Here is a 26,140-nt window from a genome sequence, read left to right as displayed (position 1 = left end):
TCTTGTTTCCATCATGGGGATGGTTTAACAGGCTAGAAACCCCTTTTCCTCACACCACTTCATCCAGCTATGACTTCTTTCCCTGTCTGACTGCAGGGACTTTAATATAAGCTACCTTTTCCATAGACACCTTCCTCTATACGCTTTCCTCTTTCCTGGCCCTTTAAACTCCATGGAAAATGGCATCATCAGCCTTTGAGCAGATCCCTTTCAGCTGAGCATCGTTTCCTCCCCTCTCCCTGCACCTGCTGCATTCCCAGCTTCCATTGCCCCACTTCCTGCAAGGACCTCGCTCAGCCTGCTTGGGAAATGCCTTTGTGCTGAGGCTTTGTTGAGCTGGGTGCTTGGAGCAGGGAAAACTGAGCTGCAAAGAGCTCCTTGCTGCTGCTGCCCTTTTGCCATCAGGAAAGGTGCGTTTCTGTCGTGTGTTATAGGGTAGGTCTGTAAGGAATTGCTCCTTTGAGGGGTGAATTTCTCTCTCTGCTTGGGTTTAACGTGGTAGCAAGCTCATGAAGTGAACCCAATGCCGCTCTGGGCTTCCCCCATGGCACAGGCACCCTGTGTGTGTGTGTGTGTGTGTGTGTGTGTGCTGAGCCCTGTGCACCGTGCCTTGCTCCCTGAGCAGGATTGGAGGTGAGCAGTGATGTGTGCACAGCACAGCTCCTTGTTTTCCTTCCTGCCTCCCACTGCTGATTGTGGAGATAAAGGGCATAAAGCAGCTCCTGGCTACAGCTCGGTGGCTTTTATGGCTGTGCTGGCGAGCAGCCCTGCATTGTTCTCCACCCCTGGGCCTTTCCTGCCTCACGTGTGGGGCTCGTGGCTGGTCCTGCAGCCTTCCTTGGGGTTATTGTGGGTTGCACGAGGAGCTGTGCATAGAAACACTGGGTTGGGGATGCTCTGCGTGATGGTTAGCGCCCACGTTTTACAGTGACCAAGGGCAGGTTGGACGGGGCTTGGAGCAACCTGGTCTAGTGGAAGGTGTCCCCGAGCTTGAAAGTCCCTTCCAACACAAACCATTCCATAGCTGGAGATCTGGGCAGTGCCGACTGTTTCTGCACCATTAACTTGGTGTTTCAGAGGGAAGCGGGGATGCTGGAGGGGTCTGTGCTGTCTATTTCCCTCGAGGCACTTGCGTTGCTCATCTACACAGCCATCGAGGTGCTAAACCTGGGCCAATGCCCCCCTCCCCTTGGCTGCTGTGAGATGGAGCTCACAAGGGCTTTGATTTGTGAGCTCCTGGCTCCAAATCTCCTGCTTCCAGGTGCTTATTATAACCCCAGACCCCCCTAACAGGGTTATTGTGTACCTGGCACCCCAGGTTAGAGCCCTTCCATGCCAGGCGATGCCACAGCCTTGCCCCCCTAAAACCCCTCAGCGTAAGAACCGAACCTGGTTTCCATGGGGATGGGAGCCGGCTGCTCGCCCTGATTCTTGTGGCGAATTCCAGGAGGCTGGAATTTGGTTGTTAATGGCAGACACGAGGTGTTTCGGGTTGGGCAAGGCGGGTTGACTCAGCGTGCTTTGAACTGCCCCGCAGGATGCTCAGCTCCAAACATCCTGTGTGAGGGCCACCTCCCCCGGGGTGGCTTCCCCTTTATCTGCCTCCTGTGAGTAATAACAGCTCCTCGCTGGCACATCTGGAGCGGGAGGAGGACGGGCAGGAGCCACAGGTAAAGTCTCCTACACGTAGAGAGGTGAAAGGCTCTGCGATGGGATGGATGTGGTTGCTTGAGCTTGGGAAGAAGGGATGCGTGGGAGAGTCCACCTTCTGCAAGGCAAAGGTTCAGCGTGGTGCTGGTGCAGATCTGACAGCAAGCTGTGTCTTTAGCCCTGTTTTGGGGGGGATTATCAGGTTTTGGAGGAGAGGGAGCTCGTGCCTCTTGGGTGGGTGCTGTTGGCACAAGAGAGATGTGCCTGGGTAGCAAAGTGGAGGAGGATGCACAAAGAGAAGCCCCTCCGAGCATCTATGGCCAGGCAATGAACTTGCCCTCTGCTTATAGGCTGGTTGCCCTGTGCTTGCACCCATGGGGATGCTCATACATCCACATGGGAAGGCATCACCCAAGCAGCATTGATCTGCCTGCATCAGCTGGAGCAAGGCCCCATAGGAGGCCGTAGATGGTGATGGACACAGAAAGCCTGGAAATCAGGCAGGAATGCTGTTGTTCCCGAGGCTGGGAATGCTGTGAGAGCTCAGCAGGAGGCACAGTGAGGAGAGTGGGCAGCTCCAGTATGGCTGTTAACTAAAAGCATCACAGGCTGGGAGCCTACTAACTTGTGACTGCAGCCACATTTCAGGTCCTGGGACAGACAGAGCAGCTCACAGGAAACATAAACACCCAGGAGCTCTCTTGGGGCTTTAATCAGCTTCTGTGTGAGCATGGACTCAAAGGGAGGGGATGGAGAAGCCGGCGGGTGAAGGGGTACCAGTTTTGGGGGTTTGGGTGTCTGGGGGTGCTGTTCTGCACCTCCAATGTGTGAACTGAGCGAGGGCACTGCTGCTTGGAAATGAACCCAGTTCCAAAACAGTGGTGGTCAAAAAAGGCCCTTTTCAGGCTCTTTTGAGTGGGTTTCTGCTTGGTTTGGGACAGCTTTGCCAAGCCAGAGATGCATCAGGGTCTGCGGTGGCTGCTCGAGCACTGGGTCTGGGTGGTGGGAAGCAAAGGGGACTCCTGACAGGGACCAAAAGCATTGCCAAGAGGTTGCAAAGTAAAAGGGTCCTTGGCACTGTGAAGAGTGAGGTTATCAGGGAGGGGAGCGGGATGCTGGGGTAGGAGATCCCAAGGAGAGCTCTGGAACGGAGTGGTTTGGGTCTGCTGGTACCTAAAGCCAAAGGGGGGATGCCTGGAGGATGTGGGGTGAGCGATCCCATTCAAGCTGGGAGCAGCCTCTGGAGCTTGGTTGTGTTATTCCAGTGTCTGAGCGCTGGGATGTCTCTGTTCTCCTCCTCTCCTCCAGTTAAGCATGCCAAATGACAGCTCCTGATGTCTATCTCGGTCAAGGTGTGCTCCTGACTGCAGCTTCATTGTCCTCAGTCCCTGGAGGACAATGGTAGAATTTGGATATAGATGGTGCAATTGTGTGCTGCTTAAATGTGCTGTAATGGCATTTGTCCTCAGTCACTTCAGCATGGAGATGTCTGTGCAGGGAAGATTTGTGCCCTGGACTCAGGATCTGGGCTATAATCAGGCTGGAGTATGAGCTAATCCTAGCGCAGGCATCCAAAACAGAGCAGGAACCATCCCCAGTGCCTGAACAAGCTCCTGGGATGGGGCGTTTCTCATCTCCCTGGAAGGCTGCTCAGTAACTTCCCTCCCGGAGGGAAACCTTGACGTGGTGTGAACAGGTCTGGGCCTTCCCCACGTTCCCTGTGGAGATGGAATGGGCGATGCTACCCTCCGCATCCGAACACCGCGCATCGCCCATGCGCGCTCCCACCTGAGCTGGACCAGCTCTGCAGAGCCCTCCCTCACCTGCAGCATTGCCACACCACATCCTACCCTCGTTTTGCAGTGCCTAATTACTTTCTAGTGTGGGAGGACCTGGAGAACGTGCTGGAGTTGTTCATCCAGCCTCTGCAATTCCCTTTGGTATTTATAAACACGGCGCCGATGCGATTGGTGATGCAAGGGCAAGGCGGTGCGATAGCTTCAGGGTGAGGAACGCCTCCTCCTGTGCACATCTGAGCTGTAGGAAAGGAGCAGGAAGCTTTGAGAGAGGCCAAATACAGTGGTAGCACCTCTGGTGTTCCCCATTCGCAGCTGATCTCCCTCAGGATGCGGCTCCGTGGGGATGCTTTGGCTCAGCCCCGGGCACCGTCTGTCCTTGCAGGTCCAGCAAGCGAGCCCGATGCCAACGAGTTTCCTCGGCAGTGCCCTCCGGGGCACCTTCTTCCTCCTTTTTGGTCTCTGGTGGTCGGTGCGGTACCCACTGAGGTACCTCAGGAGGAAAGGCAACGCCGAGAGCCAGCCGAGCCACGGGACCCAGCGCGTGGAAGCCTTCGAAGGGGCGGTCAAAGCTCTCTTTGCTCTAGCAGGTAAGATGTGATGATGCGCCCCAATATCTCCTGCCGCTGCATCCCTTCTCCCATGAGATTGGGGATGTTTGGGGTGGGTTGGCATGGGAGGGCTTGCAGCCATTCCTATGAAGGAAGGTTTCCTTCCTCCCCTCTCCGCGCAGGGATGCTGGTGGAGCAGTTTGTTCCCACTGGGCCCCATCTGCAGCTGTACAGCCCCGAGGCGAGGGGCTGGACCGACCTCACGCGCTGGCACTACACCACCATCTACCTCTTCTTCCTCCTCTCCGGCATCGTGGACGTCGTCTCCCACTCCCGGCTCAAGCTGCCGCTCGGCTTGGACCGGCTCTCGCTGTCCGTGGCTCTGCTCGTCGAAGGTGAGAGCGTGGTGCATGGGAGAGGGGGCAGGATGGGGGTAGGAGAAAGGGCCACCAGTGGGCAACAGCTCCAAAGCCCTGTTTTGAAGGCAAAAAGCACTGGTTGCGTGTCCCAGTGTCCCCCTCTCCAAGTATGGATCCATCTAGGGCTGGGTTCGTATTTGAGGGGGATGCACAAGGACCTGTGGATGTGAGCATCTCCTGATGGGGAACAGAGCCTGATGCAAAGGCCCCTATCGTTGTGCTGCTCCTGATGGCCCTATAGCCCACCATAGGGTGCTCCGAGGGCAGAGCAGACCCTGTGCTAAGGGCTGCGTGGTCCTTGCAGAGTGAAGGTGACGTGCTGTCATGCCCATGTTGTGCTCTTCCCACCAGGCAGGTCATAGCAAGGCCTGGAGCACAGCCTCAGTTGTCAGGGTTCAGTTTAACACCAAAGCCCAGAGCATCGATTCCTCATGGAGGTTTCTTCTCTTGGCAGGTTTGCTCTTCTGCTTCTGTGACTACAGCGATGCAGCGCTGGACCATCACCTCTATTCCCTGCTGGCCACGGCTACCTTTGCTGGAGCCCTCTGTGCCCTCCTAGAGGTGTTCATCCGAGAACACATCATCCTGGAGATCTTCAGGACCAGCTCCTTCCTTCTCCAGGGCTCTTGGTTTTGGCAGGTCAGTGCGTATCCAGTGCTGTCCGCCGAGCTTCATACCTGGTCGTTACCTGTTGGGGTTAAACTTGAAGGCTGGTCGGGATATCTTAGTAAATAAGAGGATGAAACGAGGTTTAACACCAAAGCTGTCATCATGGAGACATGCACGTGGAATGCATGTAGGGACAGGACAAGGGGTGATGGGTTTAAACTGGAGCAGGGGAAGTTCAGGTTGGATACAAGGAAGAAGTTCTTTACCATGATGGTGCTGAGGTGCTGTGCCCCATCCCTGGCAGTGTTCAAGGCCAGGTTGGACACAGGGGCTTGGAGCAAGCTGCTCTAGTGGAAGGGGTCCCTGCCCGTGGCAGGGGTTGGAGCTGGATGAGCTTTAAGGTCCCTTTCAGCCTAAACCATTCCATGATTCTATGGACAAACCTGCATGCTAAATGGAAATTAGACCCCACAAGGGTGGGAAACCTCAATCATGAGGTTTTGTTCCTGTTATTATGTCCAATTTATTCCTCTCTTTGCTCCAAGTGACTGGAAATAATTGGGGATCTCCCACATAACCACCCAGCTTTGGGTCTAGGGAGGAATGCACAGCCTGGCAATGTAGCCTTTGGGTTGCCATCCTTCTCTGGGGCTGCACTGTGGGTCCTAAAGCTACCTGCAGAGCATCTCTGTCCTCCTGAAACACATTCCTGTGGGGAGACAAGGATGCTTGGGGGATGCTGAGGACAGCGGCCAAAGTGTCCCTTGGTTTATTTTGCATCTAGCCCATAGACAGCCACTTGGCTAAAACAGAGGGGGAAAGTGATGAGGGATGCGCTTAACAGCCTGATGTGTGCTGATGCTCAACACCTCTTCTGTCTGTGACCAGATTGGGTTTGTGCTGTCCCCTCCATGGGGAGGAGCAGGCTGGGATCTGACCGACCGCACCAACTTCACGGTCCTCACCATGTGCTTCTGCTGGCACTACGCAGGGGCTCTTGCAGTCTTGGCAGCAAACGCTGCTGCATCCCGCTGGTACGTGGGGGTAAAGGGGAGTGCTGGGGGGTCCCGGTGCTCTGCATGGACTGGGATGGCCAAGAGCATCACCTAGACCCATTATTACTATGGAAATCCAGTGTGCCGTGGGTAAGACAATTGGGTGTCCATGGAAAGGACAGGCTCACTGACCAGTGCCTCTGTCCCCCCTGCAGCTGTAATGAGTCCTGCCAGCTGAGATTTGGGGACATCGACGTGGAGCTGGACTGCGGCATGTGCATCCGCAAAGGCAACAAGAGCTCCGGCGGTGCCCTGCTGCCCGAGAGCCCCTCGGATGACAAATGAGGCTGTGTTGGGCATGGAACCTCCTTCAACACTGGTTTAGAGCTCTCAGATGAGGTTTTGGATTAGCGGCACTCGATGGCAGAGCATCACAAGTGGGAGGCAGGACCCTAAAGGCAGAGTGTGGCAGGAGATGGGAAGCCTTCCCTTGCGCATCCCTTTGGTGGTTGCAAGAGCAAACCATGCTCATCCAGGAGGGAATACTTCGTGTTGCGTGTTGTGAACTGCAGGACTGGTTTGCTGGTGGAGTCCAAGCAATGCAGCCAATTTGGCTGGTTTGGTTTAACATGATCCTTACTTCTTCCAGCCAAACCAGCATCCAATGCTCCTGGTGGCTGTCGCTCGCTCTGGTGTTAATGGAAGGGGTTTTGTACAGAGGTTACCGTGCACAGGGTATACGTGGTTGCCAATAAAGTGCTTTAAAGAACCACCTCAATGGGTCTCTTGAATATGAAGCCTGGAGATTGAAGGGCATGGTTAAGGTGATGTTTGGCTTTGCAGTGATGTGGGGGGGTGGATGCTATGTCAGAGGGATGGGATTTACTGCGGCCAGATCTGCTTGGTAGAAGAAAGGGGTGGGTGGCCAGGGGATGGAAAGGATGGAGGCTTCTGTTGGCACTGCCATGTAGCCTCTCTCATGGCATGGTTTGGGTTGGAAGGAACCTTAATGGTATCTGAGAGCAGCAACCTCTTCAGTCACCTCCAAACAAAACCTTTCAGTTCTGGGTCTCTGCCTTGCACTTGGTGCCTGCGGGTACGTGGGGGTTGCTCCCCTCAGGTCCCTATTTGGTTGGCAGCAGAAGAGCAGGGGGAGATGCTTCCTGCTGTCGAGGTCAAAACCACCTTTAAAAGACTTCATTAAGCAGGATTAGAGGAAGGTCACCAGTGCTTGGTGCTGCTGCCCAGAAAAGGACCTTGAGGAGCAAAGGAACCACGGTGGGTGCAACTTCTTGGGCTCTCACCTTTGGTACCCACAGGCAGAGGGGCTGTTACTAGGGGCTGTGAAGCAGGGTGGCATTCAGGAGGGATGGTTTCTCCAGGATCTGCTGATGTGGATCTCCTGCACTGCTCCAGATGTGCTCCGTGGAGGTGATGTGCTCTGGTTATTAATAATCCTCATGGGACTAGAGGCAGGGTTACTTGTTCTAGAGTATCTGCCATTAACAGGATGCTTAGTGCATAGGTGATAACCCTGGTTTATCACCCTCTCAGTGAGTTTTTGCTACTTAAAACACAGGTCTCTAGTGGGGATGTTCCTTTTTTGCTTGAAGAAATACAAGAGCAAATATTCAGGGCTCATCCAGGTGTGTGTTTTAGCAAGCTGCTGCCCAAAGGGAAGGTACAAGTGTTTCCTTGAGCACGGTGTGCAGAATTACCTCTCCCCACACTGGGGGATGGAGGTGCCCCATATGTGAGAGATGACAAACAGTTGCTGGGTCAACAGGGTAGAGAGAAGCAATGAGTCTCTATGGTGGGCTATGGTGTGGGCCTGGGTGGGTTTAACTACAGGGGACCTTGTTATTAAACACAGACCCACCTGATGGATGCGGCTGTTCAGCGAGCACACAGGGTGTGATGTGACCCAAACCAAATACAACATGTGTGTTATAATGAAGCTTAGTACTATGTATTATTTGCCTTGCAGGACAGGATGAGGTTCATGCTACCTGCTGAGACATCCAGCAAGATCCTAGTTCTGCTTGTGCTGCTTCTGTGGGGCATTCAACAAGAGCATCCTCCTCCTCCTGAAGAGCACTGATGCCACTGGACCACTACAGCAGTGATGCCACTGGACACTACAGCACTGTTGGTCACCCCAGAAGCTCCCAGGTCAACATGAAGGGAGCCACTTTCCTCGGTGGCCTCAGGTAAGCCCATGTCCTAGTCACTCCTCAGTAGAGCATGGGTCCATCTGGAGAGGTGTAGGAGGGATGCTGGTGAGATGGAGCCCCGTCAGCTTCCCCCAGCGACTTCTTAGCAGTCAATGCAATGACACTGTGAAGGTCAAGGCAGTGCAGCACAGCAGGCAACCAGGGAACAGATGCGTCGTGGTGCTCCCAACATTTCCATATCCATTGAGTTTGTAATTACCCATCCTGCTGTTTTCCTTAAGGAGGTTGGAAAACATCTTGAGTACAGCTCCTGGAAGATGGTGAACCTTTGTTAGCAAAGCTGAGGTTGTCCTCAGGGCTCTTAATGGCTACTGGGAGGCTGCAGCTCTGGTTGTGGCTTATTGCTCATGGCAAGATATAAGAGGCTGGGTATAAAGAAAAGCTTTTCCCATGCTTAGAATCTGGTTTGCTTTCATGTACAGGGCTGCAGTACCCATGTGGGGTGATACGGTGGTGGGGTATAAACGTCTGAGACCTGGGTTAAAGGATGAGTGGCCAGCGCTGCTTGGAAACACAGCTCAAGGCATTAATACTGCACCCAAAACTGGAACAGTTGCTCTCTACAATGTGTTGTGATGCTGAAAGAACAGCAGCGGCCTCAGTCTTTGCTGACTTTATGTGCCCCTTGCTGTTGGAAAACAGGGCATTGGTAGGGCCTGCTTTGATGTGTGAGCTTAGTATGAAGATGCTTTGATTTGAATGTATTCAATAACCCATGGTGGTGAGTGGATTTGCAGTGTATTTGTGATACACCTCTCTTGCTGACCCTACGATGGGCTTCAACTGCTCTCTGTGTCCCTTCACCTGCTCCATCCCCTGCTGAGTGCTGTCATTAAGGTGCAAAGGCAGAAACCACGGCTGGGTTGTTGGCTTTTGGGTGTTTTCCCCCAAATCTGGGCTCATGGCATCTGATGGACACGGAGCAGCTCCATTTCCTCCTCCCTCTATTTGCAACCTGATGGCCAAACCCTGCCTATTTCCTGAATAAAGCTACTGGGCAAGCTGTGGCCCAGCTCCAGGCAGGAGACTTCTGGATCTTAACTGCACCTTCAGCCCCACTGTCACCTAAATGGGTTTTACATTTCCTATTCCAAGGAAAACTCCTTCAGTTACCATTAACAATGCTTGTCTTGAACGGTGCAGTGCTCACATGGGGGCTGTGAAACCTAAGTCCTGCCTTTGTGCAGTTGGAGGTTGGTGATGTGGTGATGCAGGGAAGCACAGGTACAATGGAGATTGAAATGGCTCCTGGAGCCTCAGCTGCAGCACTTTGCTTCATTAACTGATGGATTAATGATCATTGGAGGCTTTTGTGAGCTCTTCTATGGCTCCATTCATCCTGTGCTGGGGACTACAGTCTCTTGTACAGCAATGGATGTACAAAGTGACTGGTGTGCTAGCAGGGAGCAGCCCATGTTTAACAGAAAGCATGTATTCTCTGTGTTATGTCACAGTCTAAGTGCTCCGTGCTTTCTCTTGTTGCTGTGATTCAACAGGTACAAGAGGAGAAGCTTCACGCTAAGCCATGACTGATCCTAATTGCACCGTGTCTTTAATGGGTACAAGCGAGGTAATGGATGATGGATGGATGCAGCTGAAGCCATGCACCTCCCTGCAAGCAGTCAGCTCTGGCTCCGAGTCTGATCAAACAAAACACCCTTTAATAATAAAGTAACATTTAATAAAAATAAAGGCAAAATCAAAGAAATAAGGAAAAAATAAAACCCCACAGACCCCTCCCCCATAAACAGCCCCCTAACCCCAAAATGCACGAGTTATTTTCTACCATAATAAACGTCAAGGCAGAACCTACACTGCAGTCCCAAAAACCAAAGCCCACCCCCCCATTACCCTGCAAGCAGGGCCTTGAGCTTTCTTTACCAGTAACACCAACTCTTGCCCTAGAGCCTAAGCCCTTTGTTGGGGAACACAAAGGCAATCCCCATTTCAGTGCTGAAGCTTCTCTGTGGCTTCGTGAAGCTATTTCAAACACACCAAGTGTTGCATTGCTGGATGAGCTCAAACCCCGTCCCACCTCCCTTACTGACATTATATATATGGAGAAAGAACACTTGGAACCATCTCAAAAGCAAGCAATATCAAGTGCAAATAGGCCTGAATGTAAAGTACAAGGACTTTTCTCATCAGTGGCTGGGTAGCTCTTGATGCATCATCCTGACAAATGAAGGCTGCAGTGTGGTACCATCCTCTGGGGTGTTCTTGATGCTTGCCCTTCGAAACAAAGGGACAGCAGTAAGCAAAAAGAATCCCCACAATTATGAGCAGAGGAAGGCACAAAAGACATCATCTGTACAAAACTGGTTATTAGATTAAGGGGCTTGGTCCAGCTATCACTGTGGGGGCATTAGTCCCAGTCTGGCTCGTGATTCTAAGTACCTGGACTAACCACACTCAGCTCTGGTGCTGTGTGTCACCAGTAAGTGGTTAATACACACTTCAGCCCAGAAAATAACCTAACCATCAACGCATCCCAATTGAGAAGAGCTGGACCAGTGCTTTGCTTGCAGTTGAGCTCTCCACTCACATAGGAATGAGCCCTTCCCCAAAGATGCTCTGCGAGGATCGGTGCCTTTGGGCCTGCTGAACACTCACATCACAGGGTAGCACAAAAGAAGAGGTACTTGTCTTCTAAAGAGAAAAAAGGTGACAGCAGGACCCTTCCCTCCACCCACAGCACACTTTAGCAGCATAAATTCTGCATCCCAAGTAAAAGCTGCACATAACAAATGTGTCCATTTGCCCAGTGAAGTTAAAAAGGATGCAGGTTTCCTGTTAGGATAAAGTAGGAATTCACCTTTAGACTTTATTGACCTCATAGACTAAAACATTGGGTTTTTGTGCCCCAAAATCCATGGATTGGGAAGAGGACTCACTGCACAAAAAGGCAGTGTTATCTCCAACCACACAACGACCTGATGGGACCTGGGAGGCGAGATGCCCTCCGGGAGTCCCTCCCAACCTGCATCTCTCCATCAGCCTGCCCCAGCGGCAGGATTATCCCCTCCAAAGCCAACCCACCAGGCTGGAGGCAAGGATTATACTTCACCTTGTGTTTGATGACCGTGCCAGCCCCGAGAGCATCCGCTCTGCTCTGTTCTTGTGCCAGTCACTGCTGCAGCAGCCCTGGTAAACATGGGAAACAACTCCCCCTTCCCAGCCTAAAAGCCCCACCATGGAACACCTCTGCTCAGCTAGATCGCTTTGAAGACCACCTCTCTTTGCTCTGTGTTCAAAGGCACATCCTAGAGGCACCAAGCCCTTACCCCTGGGGTGCTGGTGGGTGCTGGCTGGCCTGGTTTGGGTTAGAAGGGACCTTAAAGCTCATCGTGTCCACCTTCCACTAGAGCAGGTTGCTCCGAGCCCTGGCCCTTCATTTGCACAGCAGAGCCCAGTAACATCTGGCACCATCTTCAAGCGACTGCTTTTAAACATCCCTTATCCAAAGCTGCAGTCAAAATGCATCATAAAGAATCCATCCTGAGTGCCTGGCAACCTGTGCCAAAGCACGGACCCGACAGACTCCGCTTCCAGCCTGATGTAGTCATTCTGTAGGACAAATGGGATTTAGCGAAGGAAGAATCCAATTCCCACATTCAAGTCTGGAATTCAATCCCCAGCCTCCGTCCTTGGTTTCTCTTCCAGGTTGTCCTACCTAAGGGTGCGGGTCCCAGCAGCAGCTTTGGATGGAAGGTTAATGCTCTGGCATCCTTTGCTTTCAATTTCCTGTTTAGAATCAGAACTCCTTCCCAAGCGGCTGTGACAAGGCAACAGACGGCAGTTTCTAGGACAGCATCTGCTCCTTCCTGTGGTGTCTGCATAATTTAACCAGGACATGGAAGTTCCAGTGACACCAAGGACAGGATTTAAGGAGAAACAGGACACACGACTGTTTGCTTCCTATTCCAAATGGCTAAACCTTCACGTTCCCCCTACCTCTTCTCCCCCTCTTGGCTTCCTACACCACCAATTCAACGGCAATGACTCTCTGGTCATTCCATGGACACCAGAGAGAAGGAATTTGCTTGCAAAGGAAGAAACCAGAAGCGGAATGGCACACAGGAGCATTGACAGCTTCACAGGCTGTGAGCTTGGGGTGTCCTGGAAGTCAAACCTGGATCTGCTCCCACACCTCGCTGGGAAGCGCAGCAGGAACAGCTTGGTACTGCAGAGTGCTTTGGCTCCACTTGGCCCAAGGCCTTGCCAGTGGTTCCCTTCACCCAGGGAGCTGCTGCACCCCAGAACCACTCCGGGTACCTTGGACAAACAGAGGACAACCATCAGCTCTCACTGACCTGCAGAGCGAGGACACGGCGCTCATCAGGAGTCCCGGTGTTGGTTTGGTCGCATCTCCTCCTCCCCATGAAGGATCTGAGATCACCACAAACACCTCTGGGCACAGCTCAATGCTCTCCATGTCATCACGCTCCTTCTCACTGGAGCAATGTGGGTAAAGATCTGCACAGGTTGGGCAAGGGATGGGAAGGAAATGAGGCGAGCAAGGGAAGAACGAGAAGAAACGCTCTGGAAGTTAAAGTGTTTATTGATGTGTTTAAACTTTGTACATTCCCCACAGACCACACCAAGGAGTTTGCAGGTAAATCTGTGCATAGTGGGAAGAGACACGGGGGGGGGGAGGGGAAGAAAGAAAAAAAAAAAAAAAAAGAAAAAAAATCACAGGAAAAATAGAAAAAATACACCACAGGTTACCAGAACCTCCAGATTTAAAAAAGCCGTGAGCATTAACACCAACTATACAAGCATTACAAAGACATGATGGTGAGTGGAACGACACCCCTTTTGTTCTTCCTCTCGGGGGCCTATGCATCTCGTTGCCCTTGTCCCTCTTCCCTCCCCAGTTCCAGTGCATTCCACATCCATCAGCTCCCAGAGGGGCTGCATCTGGCAGGGATTTGTCACCTCTGGGCAAAGCCACCCAGCACCGTGCCCGTGGCCCAACGTCACCCAGAGAGATGCAAAGGCCAAAGAGAGATGCAGCCTGAGCCTCTCAGCTACTTACCACGTTGGTGAGGCAGGAGAGCTGGGGGGGGGGATTAGAAAGTAGTAGCGAGAGGAGGCTGTTAATGCCAGGTGAGGACTGAAGGAAACTGGTTCTGAGCAGAGGATTTCAATTCAATACCCAGGAACTTCCAACTGACTCTGGCGGGGGGAATGTGCAGACCCCAGGATGCACAAACCATGTCCTAACATTCCACTAGAAGAACTATAAACAGAGATGCTAGAAGCCTTTTAACTCCTTGCCTCCAGGGAGTCTTTGATTCCTAGAGCCCAGGCTGCTAAGCAGCAGGGTGCACACCACTGGCATATGAGGATGGGGGGTGTGTGTGTGTGTGTGTGTGTGTTCGTGTTCTCCTTTATTTTTTTTACTCTTTTTTCCTCTTTTTCTCTTTTTTTTTTTCCTTGTTATCAGGGTTTTTTGTTAGTTTCCATTCCCAATTCCTTCCGTCTGTGTCACAGTTCCTATCCCTACGTTAATCTCTTTGCAACTCCCAGGGAAATTAGCTTGCGAATCAAAACTCCAAAGGGAAAAACCCAAAGGCTGCTTTTTATATATAAAAGCCAAAACGACTCAAGAGCCACGACTGTCTCCTTTTGACAAGGCGGGCTGGGACAAAAGACCTTCAATAGGCAGGTGGTCTATCCGAAATAAAAACCCACGTTTCCCATTTTCTATATATATAGAGCTTGTATCAGACATCAGAACAACAGAACTGGGATTGCCCAGATTATTTAAAAAAAAAACAAAAAAACAAACCAAAAAGAAAACTACATCTCAGTCAAATATCTGCAATAGATCCATTTTTTTTCCCATTTAAGGAGATTTATATATCATATTGTTATATTATCATTTCTTCACCCATTTAAAAGAATGGAAATTGCAACTCTACAGTAGTAATTATAGTCTTAATGATCCAGGAGTTCTGAATGTAAGATGAAGTCCTCTCGAAGCAACTGTTGGTCAGTAGTTGATCCAAAACGCTGGACCACTTTGGCCCTCCGCCCTGAGCCTTCCCCAGCCAGGGCTGCTGTATCTTCATCTCTTTTATATCTGCATCTGCTCCAGGTATTTGTAAGTGGGGTTCTCGTAGCCGTGGTTCTGCATCTTGCTCAGATGCCGCTCTTCTGGGGTAAGCATCGGGTCAACCTTTGGGAAGAACAGAGGGTTACGGCTCAAAGGAGGACCCTGAAGGCCTTATTTCACAGTACCAAGAGCTGATGGGCACACACTGGATAAAGACCACAGCAAGCAGCAAACAGGAGTAAAAGGTTAAGCCACAAAACCCAATCAGCTTAACAGAGTCCCCCGTTCGGGCACTAACGCCTCCTGCCTGCTCTTGCCTATCTGGAGATGTCCTGCACAAATCATTTCCTAAGTGAGCCCACGTTACAAGTGTGGGACCTGCTTCTCTCATTAGAGAGGTCATTATGATTTCCTGCATCAGTTGGGCAAAGGGGAAAAGCAGCAGACACCATTAAGTCATCACCAGGGATGTGCATGTTGGGAGCAGAAGGAAGGAGGAGGAACCTCGCTCCATCTTAATAGCTGTTACATTAGTCGGGAGGACAAATTGCTACCGATGGACTGACTTACTCCCCTGCTAAAGATACCGCCTCAAAAGCCTATTTACTGCTAAATCCTACCCTGAGCCAGGCAGGGAAAGCTAATTGAATTCCTTGTGATCCGGGAATACAGCTGTGAAGTGACAGATCCCACCATGCCAACACCCGCACGCTAATACATAAGTGATGCACGTAGCAGCATCTACAGAGTTAAGCCCCATCTAGCTAGGAGTGGAGCTGCTGATGGCTTGGCAGCTCCTGCCATCTTCGCCCCCTACACACAACATGTGATTCCATGCTATTTTCTTCCTCAGTTATGGAGCAGGAGTCGTTTCTCACCTCCACAATCCCATGGCTGATGGTCCCATACTGCCTCTTCCTCAGCATCACCAAGCTGATGACTATAACAGTAGCTATGGCAACAGCAATCACCAAAAGGCCAATGAGGGCACTGCTGCTGAAACTGAAGTCATCACGGAGGGAGTTGTCATTATCCTGGAGGGAAGACAGCAACGGAGAAAGTGGAGGAAGAGCGGTGAGGAAGATGCGCTGCTAAACCTAAAAGGTGGCGTAAAGACCTAAAAGCTCTTTAACCATCTGTGGTATCAAGACACGACTGATTACACTGGACAGGGTAAATATTTCACCTCTAAATACTTCACCAAAAGGATAACCAACACAAACTTCTTTCCCTGCTCAGGCAGTGACCCACACTGCTTCCCCATCCCACAAAGCGCTTCCACGAGAGACAGGTCAGGTTCTAACGTGTATTTACTGCTCACACCACTACACAGCAAAGCAGGGGCTGCGTGACCTCCCAAGAGCAGTGTCAAGGCACCAAACCTCAAATTCAGCACCACACAGGAACCAAACCCCAGCTTTAGGAGCCTGCCCATCGCTGGACTCGGTGGCCACGTACGTACCGGCTCGTCCACCAGCCCACCGACACGCTCCGCGTTGAAAATCATCTCCTTCACATCCAGGGTTTCGTCGATGACCTGAGAACAGCCACAAAAGTGCTTTATGAAGGGAGCCATACAAGACAGAAGGGATGTGGAGGCACACAAGAGACCTTTAATGAAGACTAGCAAAGACTCAGAACCATCTTTTCCCTGCTCTCCAACATTTAAAGTGAGTACTGCAGCCGTCTGGACATCCAGGCTACTTCAAACTAAAGGCCCAAATGAAAACCCACCTTTGGACACAGCACCTCTGCTGTGGAAGAACTAACCTGTGGCTTTAAAAAACCCCTTTTTCGGGGGGTTAGAACTACATGATCTTAAGGGCCTTTCCAACCCAAACCATGCTGTGATTCTATAATACCAATATTGAAAGGAAACTCTCACAGGTCAACTGTGTTGGGTATCTGACACAGGGAACTGAGGCAAGGCTGCCACCAGAACCTCCTGAGTTCTGTGCACTGTAGATGGAGCTAACAGCAACCGGCTTGCATCCCTTCAGAAGGCAGCAGGGCCTTTCTTGCCATGACAAAGAGGTGGGAAGACAGCTGGATCCCACAGTGTGCTCAGACCTAGCTCCAATCAAGCCATACAGAGGGTCTCTGCTTGGGAAACCAGTTACTAAAGCAGACTGCCAGAGATCTGGATCTCTTTCCTTCCCTCACCCTCCCACCCTTCTGATGCTAAGCAGTATTAAGAGCCTACAACAGTCAGAAAACTGACTCCCCCACACCATATGGATACTGAATGCAGTGACATTCTGTAAGCATGGAAACAAGCCGCTGCTATTAATTAGTGTCCCCAGCAATCTGAGCTTTACAAAGTAAAGGTGGAGGGCTCACCACATTTTCATCCACTTTCTTCTTGCTGTTAATCACCTTTTCTTCTGCACCGATCAGCCCATCCAGCTCAGTCATGCCAGAACCTGCACCAGAAGAGCAAGGCACGGACCATTACCCAGTGACTTTGGGAAGGGTGACCTACCCTTTGCAGAGCTGCAATGGCTGATGTGTTTAACCACATGGACCGCTGGTTATTAACCTGTCTTCATGCTGTTGTGTCAGAAGGGGAGCTCAGAAGCTATGCTACAGTGACAAGTGACTTGGGGGGGGTTCTGTTAATGAGTGGGGATGAGGTGGCAATGAGAGGAGCAGACAAGACTCACCAAACCCAGGCTGAGGTGTCAATCCACAAACACCATCTACCGCTAAGTGCTGCTGTTAGAAGGTTCAAGGCAAGGTGTTAAAGTGTGAGCGAGCAGTTCCCTTCTGCAGATGTCACTCGGGGTCAGCACCACCTCACTGTGACCCCGTGCTGGAGGCACACATCTCCATGCTGGGAGCCAGCACACAGGGAATGCTGGCACCCATTCGTTTGCAACAGCAAGTGCCTCGGGAATGAGAACTTCAAGGTCACCCAGCTCCGTAATGAGCTGCTGTCCCTTATCTGGCACAAGCCCAGAACCAATAAATCCCAGGGCAAGGGAGGAGCAAAGAGCTACGCCAGCCTTTGTACCAGAACATCACTCACCCATTTCTAGGCTAAAACTAGCATAGGATCAAGAGAGGAATATCAATTAACAGGAGGCAGCTGCTCTGCATAAACTGCTTGGATCTGAAGCGTTTATAAATAGATTGGATCAATAAGAGAAGAGTCTGATGCAAGATACAAAGACCTAACATAACACAGCACATCAGGAGGAAGCCTGGTTCCCATTATCTGCAGGGACAACACAACGCCCTTCACAGCACCTAAACCTCCCCAGTGCAAAAGCAGGAGGACAGCAAAGCCTCAAACCTACAGCAGGGTCTCTCCAACGCAGAGCATGAGGTGGGGGCAATACTGCTACAGCACTTCACACTTTGCCACTGGCTGCATACACCTCTCCACAAGCTGCTGAGCTTGCAGGTTGCCTCAGACATTATGTGAGCCACTGCTGAAATTGGCAGTGTGTTCTTTGATGAGATGTAAGGAGAGGCTGCTTGGCTCCAAGGCAAGTTTTTACTGCCTGAAAACACCAAAGAAACTAAGGTTTCACTCCAGCTCCTCCCAAAAGAAGCATCTCGGGGGGGTTTGTGCATCCCCTTTCCCTATCCAGCTCTTTGGAGACCATAATCAGATTCCAAGCACGGCCAAGGCTGCTAGTCTGACTCCTCGCAGCTGCCCAAGCAGGTCATGTTATTGTGAAAGGCAATGATGGGCATTCTCTGGAGAGACCAGCCACAAATAACTTTTAGAGAACTACAGTGTCAGCTTTTGACCTATGGCTGCTTTAGTCAATCCTCAGGAGCCAACGCAGCAGGGTCTCCAGGGCTGGGAGTTCTGAGCTTTGCTATTTGTCACAGTGTGCTGTACCAAATAACAGACCCAGTTCTATGTAGCTCAAAGGCACAGTTTAGACTCTATACTTCCCAGGGGAAAGAAACCCACACACAGGCACAACATCCCCCTCCTGAAATTCAATGGAGACATAGGGAGCAAGTGCAGATATAATCTTTGTCCCTAAGTCATCACAAAGTCTCCTATGGGGCTTGGAGCAAGCTGCTCTAGTGGAAGTGTCCCTGCCTGTGGCAGGGGGTTGGAACTGGATGAGCTTTAAGCTCCCTTCCAACCCGAAGCACGCCATGATTCTATGAAACAGGGAGCACCAGCCTATATTGATCACCTTGAAGTCAACAAAGCACTTGTCCAAAGGAAGAATAGTCACACTAAAGCTGTCCTAATTCCTTCCAGAGCAGTAAGTGCACTGAATCAGCTGTATGCTGCTCCACACGAGGGATGAAGGTGACTTACATTGGTAGCAAAAGGCTGATAATGACAACAGTTCCAAGCTTTCTGGCCTTCACCGTGTTACAAAACTATCTGTGCTCATTTCCAATGTTATTAGCAGAATCCTTTGCTCTCCCTTTGAGATTCTGCACAATGTGTTTGCAACCAAAGGCACATTAAAATGCTGGGGTTGCTTCCGGCACACAGCACACCTACCACTGCTCTGCAAGAGCATCCTAGCAATTAGCTTGCAATTTCCACTTCGGGAATGAGATCCATGGGAGCAGATCAGCCAGGCCTCATCTTCACCTGAGAATGTACCACTAACAAAGAAGGTATTTTCATGCCAGTATTTCTATGCTGCTTTTCTGGCCCAGGCAGCCCCATTTAGCCAGGCACTGAGCTCCTGCAGCATTAATAAGGAGCTAAATGAGAAGTGGATAATCACACAGGACGTTACCAGTATGGAGAGATGCTATGAGTGGAAAGGGATGCTGAGGAGACCACAAAGAAGGAACCTCCTAATTCACATGTCCCAGACTAGCTGCACTCTATGGTATCTATGAGGACACTTAGCCTGGAAACACAACCCGTGTCTGCTGTGGCACTGATTCCTAGTTTAGTGCTGTCAGGAAGGATGGATTCCACAGCAAGGACAGGAGCCTCCACAGACTCTTTTCCACCACCACAGTGAGCTTTATGGTGCCAAGTGCCCAAGTGGAGATGCTGCAGGCAGCCTGCTAGGTTTCTTGAGGGTAAAAAAAGCTACTCCAAGACACCTTGTGAGCCTGGCAGGGAGGAACACACGCACTCAATGAGATGCTCAGACTAGCTCGTATCTTTAACACTAGGCCTAAACAAGCACAGCTGGAAGTTACTGGTCTAAATGAGAGCAGGGAAATGAAAATCAAGGTGAGTATGGAACTAACATGAAGCTATCAGACACACTGAGAAGGTAGGAGTGTGATCGAAAGCACTGTGAGGGAGCAGCTTAGAACCAACCTTTTTTCATGGGGTGGTACAAATCCGTCTGAGGATCTAGCAGGAGGGAAAACAAAAACAAAAATAGCAGAGAAAGGAGATTAAGAGAGAAAGGAAAAGGCTTGTGCATGATTTCTGACTCAGAGCCTGGGAAAAGCTTTTAGCCCTCAGCCTTCTTTCAGCTCAGGACTCTGTCCAAGCATTTATAAAGTCAACACACACACACACACACACACCCCAGCTGTCAACACCCAACACTACAACAAAACACAGCTTTAAATCAAGAGAACTCCTGCAGCCCTTCAAACAGGGCACACAGACTTCATATAACACGAGAGCAATTTGCTTCAGGACTGAAAAGTCATTGCAGAGTCAAGCCACGCAGTCGGAATGGGAAACTACCCTGCAAAATGGGAAGAGACAAAGCAGTTCTGCCAAGAGAAGGATGGGAAAACCAAGAGAGAAGCTCAGCGCAGATTACAAGCGGCACTGCCTCTTCCCAGGGGCAGCTGCTTTCCTCTCGGGTCACCCAAAGGGATGGAGCTTCCTGTTCCACCAAGCCTAAGGTAAAATGTGTAAAGCCCGTTTCCAGTTCCACGTACCTTCATTTTCAGGCAAGGCTGGGAAGGTTTTCACCTGGAACGGACGGAAAGGTTTGCCCTCCAGGGGGATTTCTTCGCTCTCCTCGGAGCTCACTCTGACATCCACCGGGGATTCCGAAATGGAGGATGTGAACTGGTCCATGTCTGCACGCTGCTCCTGAAGCAGCTCATCTGAAAGGAGCACGAGGAAATGTTACACAAACTGCATGAAGCCTGGCAGGGACAGGCAGGGGCAGATGGCTGCAGGGAATGCTGCTGAGGGCTGCCAGGTTATCTTAATCTTGCATGCTCTCAAGTCTCATCTGGAATTCTCAAGTAAAGGTATCGCCTAGAAATACGTACAAATAAGAGCCAAGGGGTTTGATGTGGCAAGAGGCTTTGGCAAGATGGGGTTAAAGTATAAAGTGGGAAAGCATCTGCCTGTTTTTAGGCATCTTTTTCATCTCCTTTTCAGAGAGGACTTAGCTGTTGGCTTGTTTGATACCAACAGTGGAAGTTCTTAGGTACAAGCTGCTCTGGATGTGTTGCAAAACATTGCCAGCCAGCTGTAGACCTGCTCCAGTGAGTCCAGAGGAGACTCATGATGATGCTCCAAGGGCTGGAGCAGCTCTGCTCTGGAGCCAGGCTGAGAGAGCTGGGCTGGGTCAGCCTGGACAAGAGAAGGCTCCTGAAGGGGAGACCTGAGAGCAGCTCCAGTGCCTGAAGGGGCTGCAGGAAAGCTGGAGAGGCGCTTGGGACAAGGGCCTGTAGGGATAGGCCAAGGGGAATGGCTTTAACCTGCCCGAGGGGAGACTGAGATGAGCTCTTAGGCAGAAGCTCTGCCCTGTGAGGGTGCTGAGGCGCTGGCCCAGGGTGCCCAGAGAAGCTGTGGCTGCCCCATCCCTGGCAGTGTTCAAGGCCAGGTTGGATGCAGGGGCTTGGAGCAAGGTGTCCCTACCCGTGGCAGGGGTTGGAACTGGATGAGCTTTAAGGTCCCTTCCAACCCAAACCCATTCTGTGATTCTATGCATCTAAAACCCTGAGAGTATTTGCCCTGTGGTACCTAAGCCTAAGCCTGTTGTTGAGGGCATCCCCTCAAAGGAGCTAGCCATCTTTTTGGAGCTTGCTACGAAAGCTTGTCTAACACAGTGATGAGCCGAGCTGGCACAGAGACACTCACCAATCTCATCCTGGATTTCTTCAGCCACATATGGCACCTTGTAGAGCAGAGACAAGCTTTGATTCATCCGCTCCTCAATCACATGGAGATGTGTCATCACCTGCAGATGTACAAGAGTGTGTTGGAGGAGGCAAAGACTGTCAGTCACTCGACTGGTACCAGTCCTTCACTTGTTTCATTAAGCATCTGCTACTGGTGATGGATCTGCCATCATAGACAACAGAATGGGACATGGGTCCTTCTAGTCCCATTCTCTGGGTGACAGTCTCTAACACATCACTGCTGGAACTGGTCACTTGTGCATGTCCCTCTTGGTGTTTTGGGAAAGGCTGGGAGCAGACAGAGAGGATGTGACTGACTCCTGCTGTAACCAGCTCTCCACTGGAAACGCTGGAGCTGGTATTCCCCATACACCAGACACGGTCATAATTCATTTCCTGCAGCAGCTACAAGCAAGTGCTTTATTAAATGGATTATCATTCCTGACTACTAGAAGAGAAACACACAAAGGGAGCAGACAATATTATTTATCAACTCCGGTTGCAGAACAAAGGTGCCTTTCAGAACAACGGTGGCATTACATTTGTCTTACACCCACTACACCCACTCCCTGCCAACAGCATTCTCCCTTCATCTGAGAAATGAATTCCAACTGCAGGCAACCTCAAATTGCTCTTCCCCAGCATATTTAAGTCGCTGGTGAAGTCAAGCCTGACCTGAAGAGGGTGCTGCATAATCAGGGATCCCATAGGCAACGAAAAGCATGTATCTGGCCAACCTCAGGCTGAACTAAAGGAGCTGAAAGGACCTGTTTTACAGTCTGACGTGTGCCTGACCTTTAAGAGCAAGGATGAAAGCAATTTCATTTTACATGTGGCAGCTTGTCAATCAAGGCAATCGATCGAGGCGCTTAAAGTGCCTCTGAAAAGCAAAGGGAATGGAAATTGAACTGTCCCACCCACATCCCTCCCCTGTCGATCTGTTGACACTGCAGCCTTCAGAATGAATTAAGGACTGTTTAGGTTTTAGCTTCAGAACACAGTTCACACGGGCTCTCTTGGGCTTTGGCAGCTCAGAACAAAGGGTCAGGGTGGGCCGTGCTTGCTATGCTAAGCTGCCTCTGAAAACAGCTACCGCGTATTCCACACCGCAAGGCAAACAGCAGCTTCTAAATACCACCAGGATGTGCAGCTTGGCAAGAATCTGAGCAGCAGTGGCAGATAACCCGAGGGACAAGGGCTGAAGGGTACACTGGCAGCACCCAGGAATAACAGGAAACCATCAGGACACCTCCAAGGGTGAGCTTCGCTTCTACAAAATGACTGCAACATGACTCTACACCTCACTAGAGGCGACAGCAACAGGCTCCAGTCCCTGTCTTGCTCTTAAACCATGATCTTTCCATTCACTGGTTACAAAGCCAAGTAATGAGGTATTTTTTCCCCCCTCTCTTTCCATTTGGATGAGCTCCACCACCTTGTCTCCTTGCAGCTCTCCATTCCATTCTATTCTGGCACATTTTTCATGCATTACAGAGCTCAAAGGGAAGTCAAAAGCAGCAAACCCACCCCTAACTGGGACTGCTGGAACACAGGTTACACTCCTGAAGCTGCAACTGGACACAGGCAGTGCTCTCTGACCTTGTGAACGGACATACCCTTATGAACACATCTGTTTAACATTAACTGGACATTCTTATCTTGACTCTTACTTAGGTCTTTCAGTACATCTTCCACCTTTTTAAAGGTGGGTTGTGAAAACCAAGTGCCAGGATGTAATTCAAAGGACTTGTGGAATATCTGCAGCGGCTCTTACAAGTACCAATGGCCAGGTTTGCCATCCACTTGAAGCAGCACATTCACAGACAGTACCCAGCAACAAAGAAAAAGACTTTCTGCCTGTTCAGGAGTAAAATGTATGGCAACAGCACAAAATAAACTCATCAAAAATAGGCTTTCTATTACAGCCAACAATGACGATCAAGTGCTTGGCAAGGGTTATGTAATATGCTTCAGAACCAAGGCAGTAACTCTGCAGAGGCATAGAAGATTCCCACAAACCCAAAACACAGGCATGTGAAGAAGCAGCCTGATGAAAGGAACGCATAGACATGAGGTACTGGAAGAAGTGAGGCAGGTTCAAGGATGACCAAGTCCCCAGCAAATTCATGGCTGTTTGACAAAAGGAAACATGAAAACGATACCAAACTAGTTCTAACCCCCTAGACTCGTCCTTGTCACCAACAATAATTCCTGCATACACCAGAATTCCCTTTTTGAGCACTAAGCACAGAGGAAACTTGTACAGACAGCATACGATGACACAAAGATCTCTGCACAAGAATGAGAAGTTGCTATAGCACCCAGCAAACGCACAGCTTCCAAACCCTCTGACAGCCAGGCCTGGCTAACAATGCCTCCCTTGATAGAAACGTTCTTATACCTGAGATTTCATCTGTGCAGCCTTTTCTGGGTCAACAGCCAGGACGTGCTGGTAGTGGCGGATGGTGTGCAGCCGGTCCTTGTTCTCGGCACGAACATAGCGCTTCAGAGCTTGCAGGATGCGGTGGGGCTGTGGGATTGGAGGAAGGGAAGAGTTCACATCCATTGGAACCAATTCACAGCACTTGAGAAAATACCCATTTTCTTTTATGTGAACTCTGTTAGAGCTATTGGGCCTTAGGAACACCAAACAAAGCGGTGGCTTTCTTAACCAGGCGGAAAGGAGGAGTCAGTTTGGAGACCCACAGCTAAGTCTGCACAAATGGCCATGCAGGAGGAAGCTTTACAGAACCTATTCCCAGCTTCTGCCTTCGCAAGCCCCAGAGGCAGTCTTCTCACCTTGCACCCTGCAAGGAAACTCACCCGTGGGGGGTCAGCCTGCAGGGCAGCCAGGTAGTTCTCCAGAGCGATGCGGCGGCGGTCGTTCAGCATCGCTTCCACACGAGCAAGGTGAGTTTCCACCAGCTGCTGCTTCTCGCTTGCTGCCTCCTTCTCCAGGGATTTCACCATTGCCTGGAAGTGCTGCAACAAAGAAAGCGCATGAAAGGCATCAGGGTCACCCCTTCTCACTCCTCCTGCGAGCAAAGGGAGCCTGTCACACTGCGTGTCCTAGGTATTCATAGCAGGGGAGAAGGGCACTGCGAAATGTTGATGCAGATTTCACCTTTCCAAATTCAACAGTGACTGTCTGCCTTCCAAAGTGCCTTCACAAGGCACTTCTGAGGTCTGAAGGAGGCATGTGGCCCATGTTGGGAGATCCAGCTGTGCTGAACTCATGACTTGGTACTAACTCTTTCCCTTCGCCTTGCAATATGGAAACAGGATTGACCCCTTCAATAACCTGAACTTGCAGAAGTTCACAGAGGTTTCAGGTAGGGGATGCTTCATCAGTCCTCCTCCAGACCAACCTCTATATAGTCTATTAGAAAGGTCATAACCCACACCTCCAAACGAACCAGAGAAGTCCATTAAGCGTTGTTATGTTTCAACAGAGCTGATGACAAACTCTTTTCTTCTTGCCCCTGTTTCCAAACAGGGGCTTGTGTTAAAAATTCTAGAGATAAAACTGTGTTGCAGGCTGAAATCCAAAGCAGGGTCAGTCACTTCAGATGGATATTACTTTGAGGGAACATCACAGAGTTGTCCCTGCCAGAAGAGCCCGCCCCCAGCAATCCCATACTGAGAATATCCCTGATTAACTTTGCAGTCTAACTGAACATTCCTCATAAGGCAGAAGATTGGCACTTTGGCAGCAAACCAGCTTTATCTGCTGGCTAAGTGGTTTTCACTAAGTCTGCCCAAACAGGAAATGTGTGTCCAGAGAGTCAGAGCCAATCTGAACTGGGCTGTGAGGCCCCTGGTTAGTGTGGAACAGGCCAAAGGGCTGAAGTTACAATTTGGCTCTGGTGTCGCTGTGCTTTGAGGGGTGAGACAGCTTCCTGTGGCTGGGTGTAGGGAAGGACCTGGCACAGTATCAGCTCATCTCCAGTTTTAAGAACAAAGCATGTGTTTGAATCAAATCTGCTCTACAAGGCAGCTGCTGACAGAACAGGAAAGCTGTTCTTCCATCTCAGCTGCCCGCTGGCTTTGAACACTTCGACCTCTAGTGAGAGGAAGGTGGCCAAGCACCAGTAACTTCCCTCTTTACATCCTTCAGCTCTTACCTGAATGAGAGTCTGCCTTTCAGCCTTGGGCAGATTGACAGCTTGGTGTTCTGCTTCCTCCCATTCCTTTTTCACCTGGACAAGGAAAGGACAGAACCCAAATCAACATCTGATCTTCGCGAGATCCCTGTACAGCCTGGCTAGGAAAACAGAGCTGCAGTGGGGTTTAAACCTAGCACTTCAACCCACTGAGCAGCAAGCCAAGTGTCCCCATTGATTCCCTTCTCCCAAAACTCTGAAGAAATGAGAATCTAACTGCCATATCACAAGACACACGAAAGGCTGGTGCATGGAGTCCATCATCACCCGTCCACCATCAATTTGTCTGAACACAGCTGATAATGGCCCAAAGCTAGATGCTCACCCGGTCCATACGGTTGTGGTGCCTGACCTCCAGCTGCTCCTTTGCCTTCTGGAAGCGGGCATGTTCATTGTCATCAGCTGGGGTTTCAAAGTAGACATCCACATCATCGGTTGGCACTGCAAAGAGAGGGTAAGGATAAGCAGCGGTGCCGAGCCCCGTGATCCTGGATGGCAAAGGACAGGTAGGGAGAGGAAAGCTCCATTCCTGCACCATTAACAATCTGCCAGGCTGAGTTTACTGAACCACCACCTATCAGCAGTCCAGTTTGGTATCACTGAGCTGCCAAT

General features: G+C 50.7%; 2 protein-coding genes across 7 annotated transcripts in view; one reads left to right on the top strand and one right to left on the bottom strand.

Moving 5' to 3' along the window:
• Positions 1-1,604: 1,604 nt before the first annotated feature.
• LOC134163047 (transmembrane protein 45B-like) lies at positions 1,605-6,425 on the top strand. Of its 2 annotated transcripts, XM_062617588.1 has the most exons (6): positions 1,605-1,670; positions 3,832-4,036; positions 4,180-4,392; positions 4,871-5,055; positions 5,914-6,059; positions 6,236-6,425. In XM_062617588.1, the coding sequence occupies exons 2-6, from the start codon at positions 3,850-3,852 to the stop codon at positions 6,363-6,365; spliced, it is 861 nt and encodes a 286-aa protein (XP_062473572.1). In that variant the 5' UTR covers positions 1,605-1,670; positions 3,832-3,849; the 3' UTR covers positions 6,366-6,425. The 2 variants fall into 2 exon arrangements, with proteins under 2 accessions (XP_062473572.1, XP_062473571.1); XM_062617587.1 differs by lacking the exon at positions 1,605-1,670 and having other exon boundaries at positions 3,793-4,036.
• A 7,245-nt stretch (positions 6,426-13,670) lies between these two features.
• APLP2 (amyloid beta precursor like protein 2) overlaps positions 13,671-26,140 on the bottom strand; it is a 43,095-nt gene continuing 30,625 nt past the window's right edge. For 2 of the 5 annotated variants that reach the window (XM_062617602.1, XM_062617606.1), the window contains 11 exons: positions 25,854-25,969; positions 25,490-25,564; positions 24,189-24,347; positions 23,767-23,895; positions 21,325-21,424; positions 20,166-20,336; positions 19,585-19,620; positions 16,656-16,738; positions 15,778-15,852; positions 15,194-15,349; positions 13,671-14,438 (listed from right to left, as the gene is read on the bottom strand). In XM_062617602.1, the coding sequence (XP_062473586.1) occupies positions 14,337-14,438; positions 15,194-15,349; positions 15,778-15,852; positions 16,656-16,738; positions 19,585-19,620; positions 20,166-20,336; positions 21,325-21,424; positions 23,767-23,895; positions 24,189-24,347; positions 25,490-25,564; positions 25,854-25,969 (1,202 nt within the window). In that variant the 3' untranslated portion in view covers positions 13,671-14,336. The remainder of the gene's footprint in view (positions 14,439-15,193; positions 15,350-15,777; positions 15,853-16,655; positions 16,739-19,584; positions 19,621-20,165; positions 20,337-21,324; positions 21,425-23,766; positions 23,896-24,188; positions 24,348-25,489; positions 25,565-25,853; positions 25,970-26,140) is intronic. The other 3 variants (XM_062617603.1, XM_062617604.1, XM_062617605.1) reach the window with 3 other exon arrangements.

This window comes from Pezoporus occidentalis, unplaced genomic scaffold, assembly GCF_034315485.1.
Source record: "Pezoporus occidentalis ecotype Australia unplaced genomic scaffold, CSIRO_AGI_Poc_V1 ctg199, whole genome shotgun sequence".
In the NCBI taxonomy this organism is placed as follows: domain Eukaryota; kingdom Metazoa; phylum Chordata; class Aves; order Psittaciformes; family Psittacidae; genus Pezoporus; species Pezoporus occidentalis.
Note: the sequence above shows the minus strand (reverse complement) of the source record. Positions and strands in the feature narration are given on the sequence as shown.